Source organism: Sinohyriopsis cumingii, chromosome 17 (genome assembly GCF_028554795.1).
Source record: "Sinohyriopsis cumingii isolate HCF-2022 chromosome 17, ASM2855479v2, whole genome shotgun sequence".
Taxonomy (NCBI): Eukaryota; Metazoa; Mollusca; class Bivalvia; order Unionida; family Unionidae; genus Sinohyriopsis; species Sinohyriopsis cumingii.
In genome coordinates this window covers 91,829,605-91,853,199 of record NC_142977.1, presented here as the reverse complement: position 1 = coordinate 91,853,199, position 23,595 = coordinate 91,829,605, and the positions used below count along the sequence as shown (strand labels likewise).

The 23,595-nt window shown below is 34.1% G+C and overlaps 1 protein-coding gene and 1 pseudogene across 2 annotated transcripts in view; one reads left to right on the top strand and one right to left on the bottom strand.

Moving 5' to 3' along the window:
• Window positions 1–23,369, top strand: part of LOC149779420 (INO80 complex subunit C-like) — a 34,227-nt gene extending 10,858 nt beyond the window's left edge. For both annotated transcript variants that reach the window (XM_089940079.1, XM_089940080.1), the window contains exons 3-5: window positions 6,930–7,038; window positions 10,736–10,803; window positions 19,779–23,369. In XM_089940079.1, coding sequence (XP_089796205.1) covers window positions 6,930–7,038; window positions 10,736–10,803; window positions 19,779–19,907 — 306 coding nt within the window. In that variant the 3' untranslated portion in view covers window positions 19,908–23,369. The remainder of the gene's footprint in view (window positions 1–6,929; window positions 7,039–10,735; window positions 10,804–19,778) is intronic.
• Window positions 14,156–15,825, bottom strand: LOC149779421 (uncharacterized; annotated as a pseudogene).
• Window positions 23,370–23,595: the final 226 nt, after the last annotated feature.

Here is a 23,595-nt window from a genome sequence, read left to right as displayed (position 1 = left end):
GATATTTATGGTTTAATATGTCTGTATGTGTACATGTTAAGGTCATTAAGTGGTGTTGGTATACATTTCAAACTGCAGAATTTTGTCTGCTTTACTCCAAATGAATCTGAATAATGTACTTAATTCTATCGAGTATAGTATGAATAACTGTTAACAAACAAATGGGTTATTTTGTTTCTTTTTATGATCAATGTGTTTTGGTTTTTTTAAGGTTTTTTTAAGGGAGGAGTGGTCATTTTAAAGCATTGTTTTATAAATTCAACAACTTTAAGCTGCAAGATTGACATAGATGATTATGAATTGCCTAATTAGGTATGTAAATTAACTGATTTATAAATTTTGGTTTAAAAAAACCCTTTTTCTTTTTTACCACTGCATTGTTTGTTGCTAGGCTGTGAATGCCTGTTGTCTGAGTAAGCTGTTGGTTATTATTTACCCTAGTCTGAGCAACAGTTAAATGAATGAAGGCCAACACAGAGAATACTTAATGCCCTTATTATTGATGGTTTAGTAATAATTAGCTTAAACATTATTAACTTTCTAAAGAACTGACATTTTTCATATATAAGCTAAATTTAAACTCTAAAGATTGATTATTGAAATAATTGAAATGAGCATTGACAAACCGAAGCGTTTCATGTCTTTATTCATGTGAAGAATGGTGAAGTGATAATTATTTTTTGCTATAATACAACACATCTTGCTAGATAAGCAAGAGTCAGATTTAATATCCCAATTATTTTAGCATGAAAACTTTGTGCAGGTAAATTGGTGTAACATTTTAGAAGCCACTTAAAGAAAAAATTTCTTTGACACATGCCTAAGGCTGATGACTTTACAAAATTGTTCTTAAACACATGCCTAAGGCTGATGACTTTACAAAATTGTTCTTAGACACATGCCTATGGCTGATGACTTTAAATGTTTTTTCAGACACATGCCTAAGGCTGATGACTTTACAGAATGTTTTTAGACACATGACTTTACAGAAACCACACTCCCTGACCAACATTCCACAATCCTTGACTACAATTTCCATATGCCAAAAATTGACCCATTTTCTTTTTTATGTTATTTGTCATACAGTGTTGTAGTTGCTGTACTTCAAATATGAAAAGATAAAACAAAAATCATATTATATTTATCTTGCATGTTTATTCCTACTTCAGTATTTCAAAGGCAGAGTTTTCCTCCAGTCAGCCATTGTCCAATTGATCTATCAATGACCTCCTTACATAGTGGATCAGTGGTGTTTATGTTCATTAGCATCTGAAGCATGTCTTGCTTTTTATCGGGTTTTTTCTTTACACCTAGGATGTTGTCCAGTTAATGCATAATTATTGGGGGCCCCTAGTGGTTGAGTGGTCTAAAGCGCTCACCGTTATGGATCACCGCCATCTCACCTCTGTCTGCGTGGGTTCGGCCTATGTGGGTATGTGAGAAAGCTTGCCAGTAGCTTCTCATGGGTCGGTGGTTCTTTCTGGGGTTTTTCCTGGGTTCTTCCTCCACCATTAATACTGGCCGCCATGTATAGTCTGTCTTATGGTGAAAAATGGCATTAAACCCCACAACAACAACAACAACAGCAAAATTATTATTCTTTAAACATTAACTTGAAATGTCTTGAAGAATGCAGTAGCAATTAAACAAGACGAATAAAAAATATAAAAAATACTTCAAGGTGTTTGCCAAAATCATTTTAGTCTGTTTTTCCTTTTGATCTCAACTCCACCAAAGAACAGCTGATTTTTAATCAAAGACTCAAAAGTCATAATGACCAAATTTGATCCCATTATTACTTATTAAACCTCAAAATAACATCCAGCATTTGGCCTAAATTCTCTACATTATACCAATAAAGTAATCAGCTTGATGTGTATACATGCTAACCTTAATCCCATTATACAGCAACTCATCACTGCAACAGTTGCAATGATTGCTGGAACAGTTCTGGTACCTACTAGACTGGTGCTTAATGGTTTCTGTACTGCAAAAAAAATGTCCAGAATGTTATTTTGGCCTACCACCAGTAGTATCACATGTAGGTTAAAACCAAGTGAGCACTTTTTATAGACAAGCTAGGCTATCTGTTCCCCATTCATAGGTCACATGCTTAATTTTTTACTCAATGTTCACAACTTCAGTAGATGTATAAGTAGGTGATCTTCATAAGGGTAAGGGGCATACATGGGGATAAATATTAATAATTTCTTTGAACATCTTAATAATTTTCAACATTGCATCACCGTGATCGAAGTTTTCTCAGGCAATTTATATTTTTGTATAAGCTCCATGGGCACTTTGCTTAGAATACAAGAGTGGCCTGATCTGAAATTAGAGGGGCCCTGGGCATCAGGCTGTCAGATTGTTTTTAGCACCATGATTGTGTTACACATAAATTCATGTTGTAATAAAGCATGCTATAGCAAGGTTTCACTGTACAAAGCTGTTTCATGAAAATCTGCATTCTGGGTATGCTTTTATTCCTTCAGCCCTGAAGAGACAGATAATACTTGTGCTATGTTCTGTTTTCTTGCCTTGAGATCATAGGCACAATACAGAGATTGCTTTCCCACAGCATTGTTACTGCTGTTGATGTAGGTGCCACTTTAGTTTTTGCATAAATTTCAGTTTCCTTGACACTGTTGCAGATGCCATCATGAAACTTAAATATACCATTCATTGTGGAAGGTACTACATTACAGGCAAAAGAAACTCACAGCGACCTACTTTTAATGAACCAGTGACTTTGCTGGGTAATTGGAATATACCCTGGTGGAGCATATATTTCGGCAATATCCTTGCACTTAAGCATATTTTATCTTGTGTCAGATTTTACATCTTTGTTTATTACAGTAACTATATAGTAATGTAACCAGTTCAGTTGAGTATTTTTTCCAGAGGTCCCTTTGCATGATGCATTTGAATTAATGTTACAAAACAATAAATATTTTCCAATACCATATTGGGGAGCTTAAATTCACATTTGTGTAGTATTATGACTCTTTGGTCTTAAACTAAATAATAGAAAAGTGCAAAATTCACAAAGTTTAGTAAAATTAAATAATTTATTTCCCTAGAATACAAAGTGAAAATTTGAAAAAACGAACTTACATTAATGTGAATTAAATCCCAAATAGTCCAAACAGTTTTATCACCAGTCCTAATGAATACAGTTCTAATTAAATTCCACTGGTGTTCAAAGTAAGATCCAGCACTGATGGTGGTGTTGATTTTCCTTTAGTGGCCTATGATGTGGTGATGTGACTAGTCTTTTGATGACACACACTAATATAATCCTGAACATCTTTGTTTGAATTCACTATAATTTCTAGTTAATGCCACTGTTCAAGAATATTATTGAGCACTCTCTAAATCCAGAGAATAATAATTTGAATAAATAATTCCAGCCCAAATGAAATACTGAACACAACAAATGATTCTGCTTCAAGATCTTACAGCATGAATGAGAAATTCTAGATAGACAAGATTATAAAGCCCTCTACTTGACCTTCATGTAGGTCACAATTAGCATTTTCTATAAATAAATTAAACAAACTTAATGGAAACTTCCAGTCTAGAAGATTCTGTTACTACAATTATAATATAGAATGTGGTAAACATCAGGTATTTTTATGGTAAATTCCAATAACAATGACCCAGACCCTAATAAATATGTTTACTTCTATTGATAATGATCCTAATATTTAACCTACACTCTTAGATAAAATATTTGCTCTGTATTATTTGTTCACTGAAATAAAAACATCATTCTCTAGACAGGGACAACATAAACATGGTTTTGGACAAGGTCAACTCCAAATTACAGTTATCCATAGTATATAATGAATTTAATTTAAAACAACTAACAAACTATGCAAATTAAATATACATAACAGTAGTATATTGTGATAAATCATCATGAATGTGAAGTCTTACCACAAATTTTACTTATAAGGATGGAAGCATATTTTAGAATGAAGACATTTATATATATTTGATATGTATTATTTGTTTCCTTTTCTTACTAATTGTATGTTGTGTATTATTTGTATTTTGTAGTTGACCTAGTCCAAGATCAAATTATGGTCTACCTAACCAGAGATATTTCTTTTGTGAATAACATAACACATATTTCTTTTGTGAATAACATAACACATATTTCTTTTGTGAATAACATAACACATATTTCTTTAAGGTTTAATATTCAGCTCATTGTATTTGGAGGTAAACATGTTATTTGAATCTGAGTCTTGGACAGTTTTTCACTTGGAATTCTTAAACTTGATGACAACTTTGAATTTTTTAGAGAGGAGGCTGACCTACATCATGGCTTTATTGTTCTGTTTTAGCTTTTTATGTAATGTTGTTTGGGTGATAAATTACTCATTCTTGCCTTAACATCTAAGCAGAATCATTGTTGTATTCAGGTTTTGATTTGGGTGGACTTTTTTAATTCAAATTATTCACTGGAAATACAAAGTGCTAATCAATAATGTTCTTGGACTAAACCAGGGGTCTCAAACACACGGCCCACCAAGCCGTATCCTGTGGCCTAAAAAATTATTGGTATCACAAGGTGTCATGAGAGATAACAAAGGTGGTGAGGTCCTTGGGTCATCGCAAATGTCCTCATGTGGCCCTCAGGGTGGTTTGAGTTTGAGACCCCTGGACTAAACATTAATTTGGATATATAGTGAATTCAGGCATTTTGGATTTTATTATTGTGATACATCAAAAGAATATTAGGTCATAGCATTCCAGGTCACTGGCACATTAGCACATTCAAGATTACAGGCACATCAACACATTCAATATGGGAATTTATTTGGAATACCACTGAAATTCAATTGGAACTTCATACATATGGACTTGTGATAGAAACTTCTAGGACTATTTGGGATTTAATTCACAATACTGTAAGTTCATTTTAAATTTTCACTTTGTATTCATAGAAAATAAATTATTTGTTGAATTTTACAGAACTTGTTGGTTTATGCTCTTTTCTGTTACTTAGTTTAAGACCATTGAATCATAAGAAGTAAAGTGTAGTTTTATTTGGTGTTAATTGCTCTTTTAACACATTATTTGGCTATATTATGCGAAAGAAATGGGATCTAAGTACCTTTCCAAAGAACAAGATGAGGTAGGCAAATTGGACTGGCCTAGGTGATTAAAAAACATGCGACATTAGTTACAATTGTGATATTCTACCAGCTGAACTGCCACTGTTCCCTTATATAAAGTATAGAGTTATAGTGCCATATGACAATGTTACAAGGTTACCATGGCCCTTTTGTATACAAGATTTATGGAACAGAATTTACCACCTTGCACATCCTGATAGTTTCTTTAACCTGTAGATCTTTATAAAATACAGTGGGCAGAAAATTTTGGTCAGTAAAAGATATGTTTTGCAAGTACTGTTTTGTAAAACAATTAGGATAAAAAAGTTGACATATTTTACTGCAGAGAATACTTTAAACACATGTTTACATGTTAATAAATCTTATCACCTACCTGGGACATAGAATAGACCTGTTGCATCTAACTGCAGGTTGTATACTTGAGGTGACTAATGGAAAGCAACCTTTTTGAGCATGATAAAAAGATTCTTGCGATGATGTTCCACACTGAAAATGTCCTTTTTTTCTTCATTAAACAGTTTGACTTGTATATGAATTCAACTTTGTATTTTTAGGATTTTCCCCCTTTTTGCATTAATCTCAGTTTTGTATATCTTTTTGAAGGATGCCTAAGTTACTGGCCAGGATTGTGCTGATGTGCTATGAAACTATACCTACCTACCTACCCACCCACTCACCCACCCTACCCTACCCTACCCTACCCTACCTACCTACCTACCTAGAGTACCAATAATTTTCACCCCTATCATGATCAAAATTGGTAAATGAAACCTTGGTAAATCATTCGTTTTATCATCAAAAATGGCTGATATGACCTGAAAATTTGAGTCAACATTATGAAATTATTGACTTTTAATAAGAAGTCATGTATTTTGTTAAAATGTCTTTCTAAACTACATTCTTGGTACATTGTAAATAACAGTATGCAACAAAATTTTAATCAGTGAAAATGGTGATAACACCTACTTGAAACAGCACTATAATAAATAAATACCAGTTAAATAAGTTTTTTGTATGTTTTATTTATATCTTTTAGTTATGTTTAAGTGAAATGATCATAAATACAATGTGCAATGTTTTATTCAAATGTGAAATATGTCAATCTACTGTAACAGCTATGGCCACGAGTGTTTCTATGAGAACCTAAGTCCCGATAATGTTTTGATACCTAATTTGCTTATTTAGTATTTGTTGCAATCATATTGATATTTGTTGTAATGTTGCACTGAATTAAAAGCTTACCATGTTAATTAGTCTTTTGTAACAAATAAAGGGGTTGAAATAAATGAAAAGTTAAAGGGCATGCAAATCCAACCAGCGTAAGAGCTAGCGGCCCTGGTAGAGTGACAGGTCATTGAACACTGTCACTGGGGCTCAAACTTTAGACAAATTACAAAATGCAAAAATTGTGCCATCATAAGAGAGGGGGTTTGACCATGTGGGCCATTATCTAACATAATTAAATTTTGTACGTGATCAAGATGCATATTTTGTAGTATTTTAAATTTCAGCCTGATATTTGTATGATTAGAAAAGTTAGTTGCATTTGATAGACCCTGCTGTAAACCAACGAATTTGCGAGTGCAACACCATGCTACCCCTCCCCACTTCAATTGACCATAGCTTCATAAGTAATTGGAATTTATTACTGAAATATTTCTTGCAGCCATCATTTACATGATGTACATATGGAACAAATTTTATGGAAATAGCAGGTCACTTGGGGACTCGGTGTAACTTGGCATTGAATGACTCTAATCCATTATCTTTTTTTTCATTCAGCATTCTAACAAGGGAACCTCAGGAAACAAGAGAACTAGAGTTTGGAAAAACTTGAAGCAGATCATAGCAGCTGAGAGAGCATTGCCATGGAAACCAGAGGATGTTACATGTCTGTATATTTGAATATCAGTAAGAAGCTTTTAACTGAGCAAGATAAGGGAAATAACTCATGCATTAAAGACACTCATACCTGGAAACAAAATTTAGTGTGCAATTTTTGTTTGTTGTAGTTTTGGACAATTTAACTTCACATGGAAAGAAAAGTTGATGACATTTGTTTGAAATATATTATTATATGGTAATATAGATAGCATTTTTTTATTAAAAAAATGAAAAATTTGTTTAAAAGTATATACTTGGTGGGCAGAAACTTTTTTTGTGTTGGGCCCTGATCTAACACACTTGTTTGTTTGCAAGACAGCTTCACATGAACCTGATTCTGTCTTCTTAGACTGTTGCTGAATTGCATTTACTGTTATTGATGCCATTTAAATATTTGCAGAGTACATATTTAAAATAGAAGTCCCTGATATTAGGATACCTGAAGCCAACATTTAGTGTTCACAAAAGAAAAGAAATTTTGTTTATTTGAAAATCCATGCAAAATCCTTAATACTAATTTTTCTAAACATCTGAAGAAGTATCTTGGATTTGTACTTAAAGGTCAGAGGTGGAGAAAATCTTCAGCAAGTAAATTTGTCCTGATTCTGAAGAACAATATTTGTAAATTAAAAACTGGCTTCTCTGGCAAAATTGACTTCCAACAGATTCATTGAATTTGCCTCTAGATCATTGAAGGGTTGAATTGACTAAAATTACTGTTTTTCGATGAGACATTGCTACGAGTGTTTTGTTATAGGTTATGTCATTCCATCCATCCATTACCATAGATTTTGATTGAATGGTCATTTTGACATGTTTTGATTGAATTGTCACTTCTTTTTAAATGAACAGGGTTTATGGCTTGTTTTTTGTCTTAGAACAAGTAGGATAAAAGTTATGTTTTGTAATTGCTATTTTATAGGGTGAAAAGTGGGAAAATATGGATCCATCAAGTTAGAATGTGTCCATTGCAGAAGTGTCATACAGAGCTTGCAAGTAGTGCTCATTTTGAATATTTCTGCAGGCTATTATAAGTTTCAAATTATCAAAAATCCTTCTTAAGATTGAAATAGGACATAGACACAATGTTGGAAGTCAGATTGGGGAAAAATGAGAGAGATCGAAATTATTAAACAAGTTGTTCCTTTTCATGGTGTACAGAAATTTAAATTAAAACATGACTTATTATAACCTATGCACTTATAGATTGATGAAGATCTGAAAATATGATGGACAGCATTGTGAAAGATTATGTCAGGAGATAAGGGGTGATATTTAAAGGGGATGGGGTGGGTGGGTGCAGAAATCTGCCAGTTATTGTCTATAATTTTAACCAAAACTCTGTGTTTGATTTGTTTATTTTCTCATACCCTATGTCATTTGAGGTTTAAAAAATACACAACCTTCAAAAAAAAGTGAAGATCATTTTACTCTATTAAATTATGCAATATTTTTATAGTTTTTCACAGCAAATGCCAACATTTCAGTATTCTTTTTCTCTCCGTCTAAGATGACTGTAGTATCAGTTTCTTAAATTTACACCGGATCACTGTTCGTTTCATCATCATATGCAGATTTGCAGAACTTTAATCTCTACCTTAATGAAGTCTTCATTCTAGCGTTTTGTCACTTCATACATGTCAGAATGTTGGTAATGTCTTCATCAACTTTTGTGAAGGTCTTTGTTTAAGTGCATTACTTCACAGACTATGCAATATAGTTTTATAAAAGCAATACAGATGGGGTTTTCATGTGTGGAAGATTCGATATAACTTTAAATATAAACCTCCATTATTTACTTTTTAAGTTTGTTAAACATATAAGAGTTTCATTGGGAAACTTTAGACCATACAGTTGGGATACAGAATTTGAGCGGCAACCATTAGCAGCATTTGAACCGGTCTCTATGGATTTCGTACATACAATCGTGATGAAGAGTGCACCAAAGTCATGTGAACTTGATCCAATTCCAACATCACTGCTGCTTGAGTGCTTAGATCCAGTATTGCCTTCACTAACTGATGTTATTAATACCTCTCTCTCATCTGGGGAATTTCCATCATTTTTCAAAACTGCCATTGTAATGCCTCTGCTGAAGAAACCAACACTAGACCATAACGATTTAAAGAACTACCGCCCAGTTTCTAATCTCCCATTCATTTCAAAAATCTTAGAAAAGGTTATTCTATCCCAGCTTGTATCTCATCTAAGTTCAAATAGTCTTTTCAGCAATGTACAATCTGCATATCGCCCTTGCCACAGTACTGAAACTACTCTTCTAAAAGTAGTTAATGACATTCTCTCTGCGTTGGATAGTGGAAAGATTACAGTCCTCACCCGCCTTGATTTGTCTGCAGCATTTGACACAATAGACCATGATATAATACTTCACCGTCTCCAGCATGTATTTGGCATTCATGATACAGCCTTACTGTGGTTCAAGTCCTACATGGTCAACAGGACACAAATTGTATCTGCAAACGGAATACACTCCAGTCCAGTTGATCTTTGTTGTGGTGTTCCACAGGGGTCTGTTCTTGGACCTGTTCTCTTCATTATGTACACTCAGTCAGTCTCAAGTGTCATAGATCATCATCCAGTGTCTCACCAATTGTGAGCTGATGACACCCAAATATACAAATCTAGCCACTCAACTGAAGTTGATGCTACCATCCAAGGTGTAGAGAGGTGCATTTCTGATGTGAAATCATGGATGACTTGTAACAAGCTGCAGATGAATGATGATAAAACTGAGGCCATTCTGATCACAACACAAAGACTTTCTCATTACCTCAAACAATAAATATCAGCAACGCCAACATTAAATTCATACAATCAGTATGAAACCTAGGTGTTACTCTGGACAGTACTCTCACATTGCACCAACATGTCATGAACATATGCAAAGCTGTGTATCTTGAGCTGAGACGCATCAGCTCAATTCGCAAATATCTTTCAGTTGATGCCACTAAAACACTTGTGTTCATTAGTACTTTCAAGACTGGAATATTGTAACTCAATTCTGTCTGGTTCATCTCAATATCTACTCCAGAAACTTCAAAAAGTACAAAACACAGTTGCTCGGATCATACCTAGAGTACCACGATCAGAGCACACCTCCCCACTGCTCTATACCCTACACAGGCTCTCCATTCGATCCAGAATCAAACACAAAATTTGTTCTCTGTGCTACGTTTCACTGTCGGACTCTAGTCCAACATACCTATCCGACCTCACCCATGTGTACACACCAGCAAGATACTTACGCTCCTCTTCTGACAATCATATACTCATTATTCCCACTATGAAAACAAAGTCATATGGACAATGTTCTTTTGCATACCAGGGCCCAGCAGTGTGGAATGAATTGCCCACTGAACTTAGACACAAAGACACGGTGATCACATTCAAGAAGGCTCTCAAAACTCACTTATTTTGACTGCAAGAACAAACTTAAAGACCTAATAATGTTTCCTACCGGAAAGATTCTCAGCATGTTTTTTATTTTTTAATGTTTTTCTAATTTCATGTTGTTTGTTTTTGTAATAATAATGTTATGTTTCTTATCTTTTAGGTGTTGTCTAATGTTGTAAAGCGCTTAGAGCTTCTAAAGATTAGGCGCTACACAAAGTCCTCATTATTATTATTATTATTATCATGCTTTTACTGTATATTTATGAATATTCTTTATTTTAATGCTGCAGATGGAAGCATTGATGGACCACCATCTTTCAAACCAGCCATGAAGTATTCAGATCTCTCAGGTTTGCCTGTAAGTTATTGTTCTTTTAATTACTGTAACAATGTTGAGATTTCCCTCACACAAATAATCTATATTCTACAAATGAATTACCAAATGGAAAATGATACAGCGATCCTCTTGTTACACATCCCTCTTTCAAGAGATGCCATTCTACTTGATACGGCTACCTTGTCTGTGTCATTTGTCCCCATCATGAAAGAAATTATTGCTAATCTGCAAATCTGAGATCAATAAATTTGCCAGTAATCCTTGTAAATTGATTGGATCAGTAAAAATAATTGCCTCACACTATCTTAAGTTAATAAGTAGTCCTGTGTTAGAGTAATGAAACATACAGTGGCATTCTTTGTCATGGTTAATTGATCTCATATTGTTTATTGGGTTAACTAAGTACCTGTGATAATTGTTTACTTGGTGGAAATGGCTGTGTAGTTTCATGCAGTATATTTGCTGATTGTGAAGACAAAGCACTGATCTTATTTGGTACCCTGATCCAGTGGACCAATTTCAAAACTGATGACTTAAAATGATCAGAGTATCAGGTTGGTGTCTGAACTTGTCTAGTTGTTAAAGATCATATTGGCTAATGCAATGATGAATGCAGAATTATAAAGAATGACAGATTTTGTTGTTAGATCATTGTTGACCAACATTCATTTCATTGTGAGGTGACAGCTGTAAAAATGTGGAAGTTCTTGCAAGATGTGTAGTTGCCACAGAAGTATTAGAAATTAGATGATGATGAGAAAAAGTACAGTCATATATATGAGTGGGGGGGGAGGGGCAAAAGTGCCTGAAATCTTAGGAAAAGTATTACAAGTGGCTGAAGTATAACTCGGAAAAGGATTGGTGTTGTATACTTTCTGCAGTGGGTGTTCTGAGAAATATGAAAGTGTGCAGAGGAGTGAAATTTTGGCAGGATCATTAAAAATATTATTATGCTGATCCTATAGATTCATAAATTATTATAATTCCAAGACATTTAAGGCCCTATTTTATTCACATTTTTTAAGATAGAAATCTATAGCAAAACTCATATAAAAGATATGTTTTCTTCATTCAGTTATTTTGTTGTGTTAAACCTGCACATAAAGGTTATATTAAGCCTTGACATTAAGGTTATATTAAGCCTTGACATAAAGGTTATATTAAGCCTTGACATTAAGGTTATATTAAGCCTTGACATAAAGGTTGTATTAAGCCTTGACATAAAGGTTATATTAAGCCTTGACATAAAGGTTATATTAAGCCTTGACATTAAGGTTATATTAAGCCTTGACATAAAGGTTATATTAAGCCTTGACATTAAGGTTATATTAAGCCTTGACATAAAGGTTGTATTAAGCCTTGACATAAAGGTTATATTAAGCCTTGACATAAAGGTTATATTAAGCCTTGACATTAAGGTTATATTAAGCCTTGACATAAAGGTTATATTAAGCCTTGACATTAAGGTTATATTAAGCCTTGACATAAAGGTTGTATTAAGCCTTGACATAAAGGTTATATTAAGCCTTGACATAAAGGTTATATTAAGCCTCTATGTACATTCATCTCTAAATAAAGTATAACTGTTAACAAATGACAAAGTTGTGTGGTTCCTTGAGTGTCTTTCATGGATAAGTTTTACTGTAGTGGAAAATGTTTAAAATGGGCATCAATATAACCATTGTTCATACTTAAAGAAGTACTGCAGGTACAGATCACTGGTTGTTTATAATATTTCAGACTCTCTAATTATTGGTTCTGTAACATCATGAATGACTAGCTTACTGGATTTTCCACAAGAAATATATACAATTTTCCCTGGAGCAAATTAGCAAATATATAATTTTGCTCTGTCAGTAGACATCAATAATGTTATGACCAAGAAATTTTATGCCATTTTGACAGTTATGTTACTAGAGGATTTGAAAACACAGCCATCTTCATTGCATGGGATACCATAAGATATCTGCAACTTCAGTCTGCTAAATATGCTTTCTCCAAGGGAATAATTATAGGCTATTGAATTTGTATGGGAAAATAGGAATGAGTATTTCTGAGCAGTGCTCCATGACCTTTGCAGTAACCTTTCTATTATATACTCAGTTTTTTTTTTCAACCTAAGGCTTAATAATAAAAAGAACATACTACGAGATGAAATGTAAATGAATTTATTCTGTATTCCAAACTAAGTACACAAGTATAGATTCATCAAGATATAAAACTCTATATTAATTCACACCTAGCTCCACCAAGTAGCAACCCCAGTCAAAATTACAAAGTCTTCATATTGCATAGAGCTCATTCAGACCTTTTCAGAACAGTTTTAATTTTTGAAATGTTTTGATTAGTTCAGAAGTTATGACTATTTGAATATTGGCAAAAATTATCTTTTCAGTGAAGTTTAATTCATTTAAGTCACGAACCTGACAGGTTTAATAAAATATATATTTCCATCATAACTTTTGGTCTAAAAAAGATATCTCCATGAAACTTGGCAGTCTTATAGCATTTTTCCTGTAGAATTCAAATATCTACAGTAAATTAAACCATGTCCACTAGATTTCAATGTAGGGAAGAAAATAAGGGGTTAAAATCTTTATTTTTCTTCTACTGGACAATTCAGACACTGGACAACATATTTCTTAACAAGTCATTTAATTCAGAAGAAAACATTGGCATACATTATAAACAGTTCATCAAATTTTCTATGCTCTGAGAATGCCCACTGACGTCCGGAATTTAGACATTCTGGAAGCATTCCAGTTGCTATGACAAATTCAGGCATAACTTCCTGAACATTGTTTTTGCTGGGCCATATAAAAACTCCTGCTTTCCTACATGGTAACATGAATTTAACTCTCAAATTATTATTATTGTTGCTTTTAATTTCTTGAACACATCCAGGGTACCAAGCATCCTGGTATGCTACGGTAACATAATCATTTTCCTAAAGCTGGTCTAGAACAGGCAGCCATTGACGTACTGTATTGAGTTCATCTATTTCACTTTCATAGAGTTCATCAGTGTCATTTGGATTTCGTTTTCCCTTCTCTGGTGGCGATTCACTCATTTGGTCCAATATTTCATTGCACACACATTTCTGGTGTTCTTTATGTTTAAGAAGCAAATCTTTTCCACCATGGCATGCACTCTTCCACAATGACTCTTTTTCTGTGGGAGTCATACTGTCATACCACTCTTTCATTCTGAGATGGTTTCTCTTGAGTAGTTGAATGGAGGAGTGGTGGTGCAAGGAGGCATTTGGTCTAAGCTTCTGACTGCTATCAAGGTCACCAAAGTGGTGTTCACAGCCAAGATAAGTCACTTGCGCAAACTGTGTCCTCATCATTGTCTTTGGATCGGCTGCTTCTCTCTACTGCCTACCAGGCAAGAAATCAGAGAGTTGTTTTTCAGTAGTTCCTGCCACTGACTTACACATAGAAGTAATAACTTGATTCAGTAATTTTCTGTCAATCTTGATAGATTTTGTCACTTCATCGAAGCGTTGCTCAATTGCAATGTCATACACCTCTCCCAACCAATGTTCATCACTTTCAGTCAGTTTGGGTTTCTCTGCAAAATCTTTCAAATACTTCTGCAAGTTTTGAATGTATATATACAGTTCTAAGTATGGCGCTTTTCCCGATGTAATGAGTTCCCAGTACAGGCCAGTCACTCTAACATACCTAAGCATTAGGGCTAGCAACATAGTCACAAAATGGTCAGAGTTTAAATCTGCATCTACAGATAGAATTATTTTGTTTGGTGCATGTACAGTTCTGATGACTGTCTGGAAATTCAGGCGATGTACTAGAATCTCAGCTGCTGTTTGGAATAAACCATTGAACCTATTGTCACGATAGTTCCCAACTGTCGACTTGATTCCTGGAATAAAATATTTGTATCTTTAAATAAAAAATGAACTGAAGGCAAAAAATAAAAGATCTGAAAGCAGTTATACCAATTATTCCCAGCATGTCAATTTTCGATGTTGCATTTACCCAAAAATTGCAAAATATATAATAGTCAACATTCAAATGACTGAATTAGAAACAAACAGTTAAAATGCACTGCAACTCCAAGTTTTGTGGTACCATTAAGCATAATATGGTCACAATGGACTGTGGATTATAGCTTAAAATGAAAACTTTTCTCCAACTCCGATCAGTAAACAATATACCTTTTTCAGTACAGTAGGCATCCCATCAATTGCGTAGTCCAAGGTGGTCGCCAGCTGGCCCAAAAGTGTCTGATGTCGTATGGACAACTCGCTCAATGATGGTACCCACCTTGGACTAGAATTTAAAGATTGGCAAGCTGTCTCATCCTAATGGACCATACTGGTCTACCAAAGATTTTTCCAGTACTTTAATGTCATTACATACATATTTATGAAGATCCAATAAGACATGGACCATACAATGAAAGTTTTTAACAGACTGTTTGTCAATGTCATTCTCACAACTTCTTAACATTTCATCCCTCCACTCATTTAAAAGTTTGTCAGCCAGCTTCTCATTACTAGCACGTTCATTCATTGTAAATGCAAGCTTAGCAAGGGAATTAACAGTAAAATCCACATTAGGTTGTTTTCTGAATGATTTGCTTCGTATGTCAGCTATTTCACTGAGGTGATTTTTTGTAACGTCTGTGATGATTTTGGCTGTTTTTCTTGAAACATGAGTAAATCCCAGACTGGCAATCTCATCGTTGTCTAGTGTTACTGCCTGTGTCAATTATTTTCTGTTTACACCTGGTAGTCCCATCCCGATTAAGACCCCATTTTTCACGGTTGTCCATTTTTTCAGCAATGTATGCCTTCACAATGAAATGTCCTTCGTCTATTCTTGTTTGCACCGTTGTGTTATTTGGTAACTTCTTTTTGTCAAACTTTTTTTCAAAAAGTATTTCTGATACGACTTCAGTGACAGGTGTCACTTTCTCCGTGACAATTTCCAGACCTGCCAGCTGGATCACACACAACCTTAGTTTATCACTGTAAGTTCCATCTGTATTTTTTGTTTTGATTTGACTTTCTTTCATTTCTCATAAGTCTTCAATTTTATCCTGTAACTCACACACCATTAGGTCTTTTTCTGATAACTTATAAGTCAATGTAGCTAGTTTCAGATTTGTGTCTCTTTTTTTTATGTCATATTTTTCATTGTGTGATCATATTTCATTTCAGATATAGACTGTTTCAATAGTGACACATTGCTTCTGAGCTTACTGTTTGATTTTTGAGCAGTTACTTTTTGAGACTTTTCATTGTCCATTTTTTTGGTGAGAAGTTGATGCTGACCTTGAAGTTCCTCAAGGTCTTTTCTTAACAATTCTATTTCCTCAATGTGTTTGCGATAGGCACTTTCAGCTTTGTAAAGCTTTGATGTTGTTTTTTTGTTAAGTCGCTGAAGTTCACGGAAATGATGATTATTGATTTTTGATGTTTAATCTCTTTTGTTGACATTTTTTACAGAATAGTGACCGATTTGATTATTAATTGAATCTAATTTTTGTCTGTATTGAGCTTCCTGGTTTTTTAATACATGCAGTTTTCTTGATTGTTTGTTGCACAAATACTTTTTCATGTTCCACTGTTTTGTGACATCGTTTTCATTTTCAGTTTGTATGTTAACATTTTTAGAGCTGTGAGTAATATATGGCAGCTGAACTTCAATTGCTTTGACATGCTGTGTCTGACTCTTTCTCACTGCAGCATCTGTTTTCTGTCACATGATAGGAATTTTTTATTGGCACTGATGTCTTGAATTCCTTCCCTAGAAGTTCATTAATGTTTTTTACACCTGGCACTTTTTTTTAACTCACAAGTTTTTTCTTCTGGTCAAGTACACTATTAACTCTGTTGGAAAGAGTAGATTGATAAATTGACTGACTCCCATCAATAAGTAATGTTAGGGTGTCGCAAAATTCTTTTTCTTATAAAAGTTGAAAATTTCAATCACAATTCCATTTGACAATTTGTCTATTTTTTATACAAGATTTGGAAGATATTGTATCAACACGTATTCCTGCTTTTTGGCAGTAAGGACCAGGAAAACCCATACTCATATTTCTACACTTAAAATGAAAAAAAGTTATAGGTACAGTTAAAAAATCAAACAACTTATTTCATCATCTAAAATTGCAGAGCAGTACTTTATCATGGTATGAAACGTCGATCGGTAAATCACATTTTCGTACTCTATTCGTACCATCAATCTTTGTGAGTTATTGGTTGAATTTCGTTTACATAGATTTCATTTTATAATAATGTGTTTAAACATCATTTGCATACAATAATTTGGCATTAGTTTGTATTTAGTTGCAAGTTTTAAAGAAAAGTAAACTAAATTAATTTGAGAGTAAATCTGTCAAATCTACATACATGTCAACATGTGGACGATCATTAATGATAAAATTTATGCGATATTTCACAAAATATTTAACAAATAAATAAACATACAAATGAATTCCTTACCGATACAAAACATTCCAACAGTACACATAAATCACAGCATTTGTCTTGTGATTGCCGATTTTTCACATCGATGTTATGTTTATCGTGAAACAAATATGGCAACTTCACCCGCTTGTCTTATGGAGGTCAACTTGGTGAAAGGCGTACTTTTGAAATTAAGTGCAGGTACTTAACTATTTGTTCTGATAAACAAATTTGGTATTGAAAGAAAGATTAGAATGTGTTTTTGTAACGATATATTGAAAATTGAAATATAATGTTTGTGAGTTGAAAAAAATTAGTGAGACTTTAGGGGCTAGTTTTTCAGCACAGGGTCATCATATGCAAATTTTCAAGACACCATCAGAAACATCATTTATTCCCCATTCAATTGACGAATACCTCATTAATATTCATGAGGTCCTAGTGACCCACTTATTTCTAAAAATGTTGTTATCAGTATTAATTTTAATACAAATTTAGTGCACACAGTACAAGAAAAAGTCGATTTTTGCCCAGTTTACCGATAAGGAATAGGCACTATTTGGGGTTGTTATGCTAAGCAACCTTTGAACTTGGTCACGTGCTTGTCATTAGTTTAAAAAATGATTCTCGTTTTGGTCTACTTAAATTTGAAATTTAGAGTCGTATTGTGAATGGATGCACATAGAAACTTTTCCAGTTTGTCTGGAATGGATGGATTTTGTTTTTCTGTCAATCCAACTCAGTTCTGCCTTTCTGCTTATGATTTACTGGATTGATCAGCTGGGTCAATTCCATATGATGCACATACGATTTGAGCAGTGGAGAGAATGGCCTTGAATCAACTGCACTTGTATTTCTGTTTTGTCATTGATTGTTTGGAACCATAATGTGTCAAAGATATGAATTCTTTTAATTGAAATTATCAAAAAGACGCTATGGAATATCACATTCATTTCATTTTGATTGCAGTTAGGAGAAAGTGATTTCTACTTCACAAAGGTTCCCCAATCACATTATACTAAGAATATTAGCCTGCTACCTTGCAAATCCAGCCCTACTAACAGACAAAAGAAATTTTCTTTTTCCATCTAACTCTTATAGACAAAGGGCAATAACTCTTGTCCATTACCTCCACTTGCCACTGCCAGCTATCATTAGTTTTTAGCTTTGCTGCTGTGCTGATAACATCGCTCATTTTATCTCCGGTAATCAAAGCCATTTTATTGTTCAGACTGGATCATTCAACTTTGACTTTGGATTTATTGTGTGGGACAATCATTCATCTGCAGATTGCATACATTATTTTTACAATATCAAGAGAACTTTCTTAAACTAGACAAGTTACAACTAGAACAATATCAATCTATTCCATCAGACTGGTACAGTAGCTTTCCTCAATGCAAGGCAACCAGTCACCACATCACTAGGCATCAAGCCATTCTTAAAAGGCATGCAAATCCAACCTGTTTAAGAGCTAGCGGCCCCGGTCAAGTGACAGGTCATCGAACACTGTTACAATTTTTTTGTGTGAACATAATATAATTAAACTACCTTAAATTAGCATACTCATTCACAACTGTGATCAAATTTTGCAAGACAACCAAATGAAATGAGAATTTGATGACACAACGTTCTGTTTCACGGATACATTTTATTTTTGAGAAGCTAGTTTCAGAGTTTGTTTTTAATTTGTAATTATTGAATTGGCACTTGGAAATTTCCTGATGGATCAGAAGTTTCACTATTACTTGCAATTAAATCATTGCATCAATATTTTACTAATAGAATTTAAAAAATGACTTTCTACAATGACAGCTGTTTCATGAACTTAGTGTTGTGTTTTGTTTTTGTGTTTTTTTTTTTTTTTTCGTTTTTTTTTATAAATAAAAGGAATCTTGTTTGAATGTGAATTTGACTCAGAAAGTAGTCTGGTTCCCTGATTAGTATGCTCCTTGCGTTGCATTCATAGTTAGCAAAGCAGGGAGCATACAGATCAGCGACTTTAAAGCAAGTATTTAGCAACTAAACACCAGTTCGCTACTTCCCCCCTTCAGGGTTTTCTCTACGTCCAGTGAGGATGGCATCATTTCATATTGTTATGGAGGTCCCTTAATAACTCACGCCTTCACTTACAGTGCTGTTGATGTTTTTGGACCTCATTGTGTGCGAGTTATCAAGGGAGAGGTGTATTCAGAAAAACCATTAATGTGTTTCTTATCAGCTTATTACCTCTACTTACATAGGATAAAAAGGAATGTCCTTCTGTACTCTTTTGTCTGCCAGTCCCTGTTGCGGTTGGTGACCCAGACCAGTACCATTTCCACACCCAACCCCTCTCTGGATCTAACATTGTAGTTATTTAAGTCCCAAAGTCTAACAGTACTTGGCTATTTATAAAACCATACACACACTGGTCTTGAGAAGTTCATTATAATAGTTGTTAATATAGTTTAAATGGATGTCAATAAATTAGTTATTCCATTTTTTTTCTTTCAATTTCTGTACAGTAATGCCCTTTACTAATGCTGAAGTATTTCTTCATCTCTTCTTTTAGGCAAAATACACTGATCCACAGACGAAGCTTAGATACTCAACAGCAGAGGAGTATTCTAGAATCAGCTTGATGCCTAGTGATGTGGTGACTGGTTGTCTTGCATTGAGGAAAGCTACTGTACCAGTCTGATAATTATAGACTGATATTGTTCTAGTTGTAACTTCTCCAGTTTAAGAAAGTTCTCCTGTCTGGTCTAATGGATGGATTCTAACACTGCTATCCCCACTTGTATCAGAATATATAGGACATAGGTAATTTACCTGGTAATCTGGTATTGAGGTAAAGCTGTTTGATGGGAAAGAGACTGTGACATGTCATTCATTGCATGAATGGTGTATATTTAGAGCCTGATGGGGAAGTGACTGAGATGTTGTTATCCAAACACTTTTGTCAATATTAATTGTTGTGGTGTGACAATGTTTTGTCTCAACAAGAATGACTGGAGGTAAATCTGATGGGTTTTTCATGTGCTAAGCAGATGATATAATAGCTGACTGTTCAGAATTTGAGAATGCTTTTTGTCATATTTATAAGAATAGTGACAGATTTTTTTGAGAAGAATAAACTTCCTTGTTTGGTCTGTCTATCAGAAACTGATAAACTGTGACTCCATATTCCATAATTGTAGTCAGTAATACAGCTGTAACACTGATGGAAGATACAGAACAATAATTCTATTAACCAGATGGACTTTATCTTATTGAGTTTTGACACAGGTATCAAAGCAACACTGGTATGATAGTGTAGATAAAGGATTCTAGATGTACAGGAAAGCATACAGTTTAACAGTGCCATTCACTGCTGTCCTCACTTGCTGTCCAGTCTTTGAATGACCACTCTGACAGTCTCCTTACTCTCTGTCCAGTCTTTGAATGACCACATTGATTACTAAACTGCATCCAACATATGTAGCTCAGCTTCATTAATGTTTGTAATACACCTCTCCCTCAATAACTTGCACACATCGGGGTCCCCAAACATAGACCGCACTATAGATGAGGCATGAGTTAATGAGGGACCTCCAAAAATTGAAAAAAACAACTTTGACATTGATAAAACCATGGGGGGGAGTGTTGTTAGGGAACTGGGCTGTTTAATGACTGAATCCTCATTTTACGATCATGTCGATAATAATTTTTAATAACATGCTTTTTCTCATGAAATTGTTCATTATTCTGTTTAAATAACATTTTTTTCAAAATATCCAAGATATGAAAGATCGTTCCAACTGGTTTGAACAACCGTCACGTGTACGCAAAAAATCTGTGTATTATGTCACTACTTTTTGTTTTCTTGATGAATCTGGTTCCCGTAGTGGTGTTTTATAGTATCTTGCCAAATCGGTAGTCCATAATTTGGGAACTAGACTAACTGCTGATACACCACCAAACAAGAATCCTTTTTTCAAAAACATGCGACATTGTTTTCATGACACGTCTACGTCGAAACTCAATTTGTTTTTGTTCAGTTAGTACAATGCTAATGTCGTGATTTCAGTGGAAGTAATAATTAAATTTCTTATCATCGCTGAGGATATCTCTAAATGCCAGTTCAAGAATTCTCTGAAACTCACTTGCCCACAATGGTCCATATCTGTGAAATCAAGCTCTGTATTTTACGATATATTCATTTCGCTTGGCTGCCTTGTTATCTTTGACCACAGTTATGAAAGAGTCGGTAATTTAAGGTAGTCTCTGTTACATGCACAATAGCGTTTATTACAGTGTTTGATTAATGAAATGAAGTAAGTTCACCCGACATAACGACCGAGGCCGCTAGATTTTAAGTTAGTCTGACTTTTGTGCCTTTTAACTTTTCTTTTATTCCACCTCCTTTTTTTATTGTTCAAAATACATAATTAACGTGATAATACAAAGGAGGCCAGCTTTTAATTCATTGCAACAATACAACAAATACTTCTGCAAGTCAGTTATCAAAAGACGGTCGGCACTTAATTAGGTTCTCTGAGAAACGCTAGTGGACATAGCTGTTATGGTAGATTGATGCATTTTGCGTTTAATTACAAGAGGACACATTGCATTTATGACGATTACACTTAAAAGGAACTAAAAGATGGAACTAGAACACAAATTTAAATTGATAAAAAAAATTATTTAATTTGTATTTATTTATTAAAGTACTGCATCCACTCGGCGTAAGTGACATTTTCATTGATCAAAATTTCCTTACATATTGTTAATTGCGGTGTACTAGGAATGTTGTTTGGAAAGCAAATGTAAAAAATTGTATGAGCTATTTTCAAATTTGATATTTCTTAGTGTTGATTAAAATTTCCAGGTCCTGTCTACCGTTTTCAACGATAAAAAGAGCGATACATCAAAGTTTCCGTTACCAATTTTGGTCGCGATTTTCTTCAAGTTCAACAAATAGGGATACATTTTTGGGGCATATTTGGGTTTAAAAAATGGGATCCATGCCCGATACCGCGTTATAAGCGGGTTTGTGAGTTATCAGGGTGCGAGTTATCAAGGGAGTGGTGTAGTCACTTTACAAGTTAAAAAGGAGATGGTGTCTCATAGGAGTTTCATCTGGGTAATGACCAGTTGCCAGACAAAGACTATTATACCGGTGGGTTTGGAGATTATGGGCTACTGCACTGCTTTGAAACTTTATATAGAAAAAATTCTGGATTCAGCAGATTACAATTAGTCCTGATATGAATCCAGACTGATTGCCTTATTCAAAGGAACTTATGAACTAGACTGATAAATATTTTGATGCTTAAACCCAGATGTTTTTTTATCATACTGTTCTGGTGTAAGTGTTGATATGTATCAGGAACCTTATCATTTCTTCTGAAATAAAACCATCCATATTTTGTTTTACTCTGCCTTAAAGCTTATCGAGAAATTGTTACAGATGTTTTATTTCATTGTAGTGTATGCAAGCATTTTGGTTACATATGCAGAAATGACAGTGGAAACATGTTAATAAATTGTGACATTGTTCCATTTCACAAAACATCATTTATTCCAAATACCCCCTAACTATAATAACTTCATAATAAGTCAGTCCCTTTTTATGAGGCATATACAGTGAAGGATCCCATTTATTACATAATAGTAATATTGTGTATAAAATATATATCATTATATGGTAGTATCACTTATAAAGTGGTCCACTTTATAACTCCTATGGACAGCCTGAAGGATTTCCATACCATCAGGATTGGTAAAACATAAAATGACCTACTTGCCCAAACCAATATTTCTTTCTTTCATGACTTGGCCCAGATAACTGACTTTTTTTCATATTCTGTAATAAAAAGTCTGGACAAGTGACCACAATTTGTTTTTAGCCACGAAAATGATCATCTTTTCTTGAATTGCCCTACAGTGGATTTTTCTAACCATGACTCACACAATATGTATAACCCTTATAAGGGCCTTTGACTTGCCGAACTAATCATTAAGGACAGCTGTAAACTTTAAACTGATATTAAAACTGAACAATAGGGAATAGTGCTGACAGTTCTTTAGTGATATATTATGTGACACATAGACAGTAATGAAAATAAACTTGGACTCTACATAGTTTAATGAAATTCTGAATAAACTTAAGTTCCCACAATCACAGAGTTGATTTTGAGTTTAATCATGATTCTGCACCATTTAGAGTATAGAATGTCATAAGGGTATTTTCTTTTCATTGATATATTACTTCAGTACAGCACAGGAGGTCTGGCTTCTCAATTCCTTTGTAACTTTATGTTGTTTATGCAAACACATAAAGGTACCTATCAAGAAATACAAAGTAATGATAGTTGGATTCCTGTACAAAATGCCTATTTTGTTTG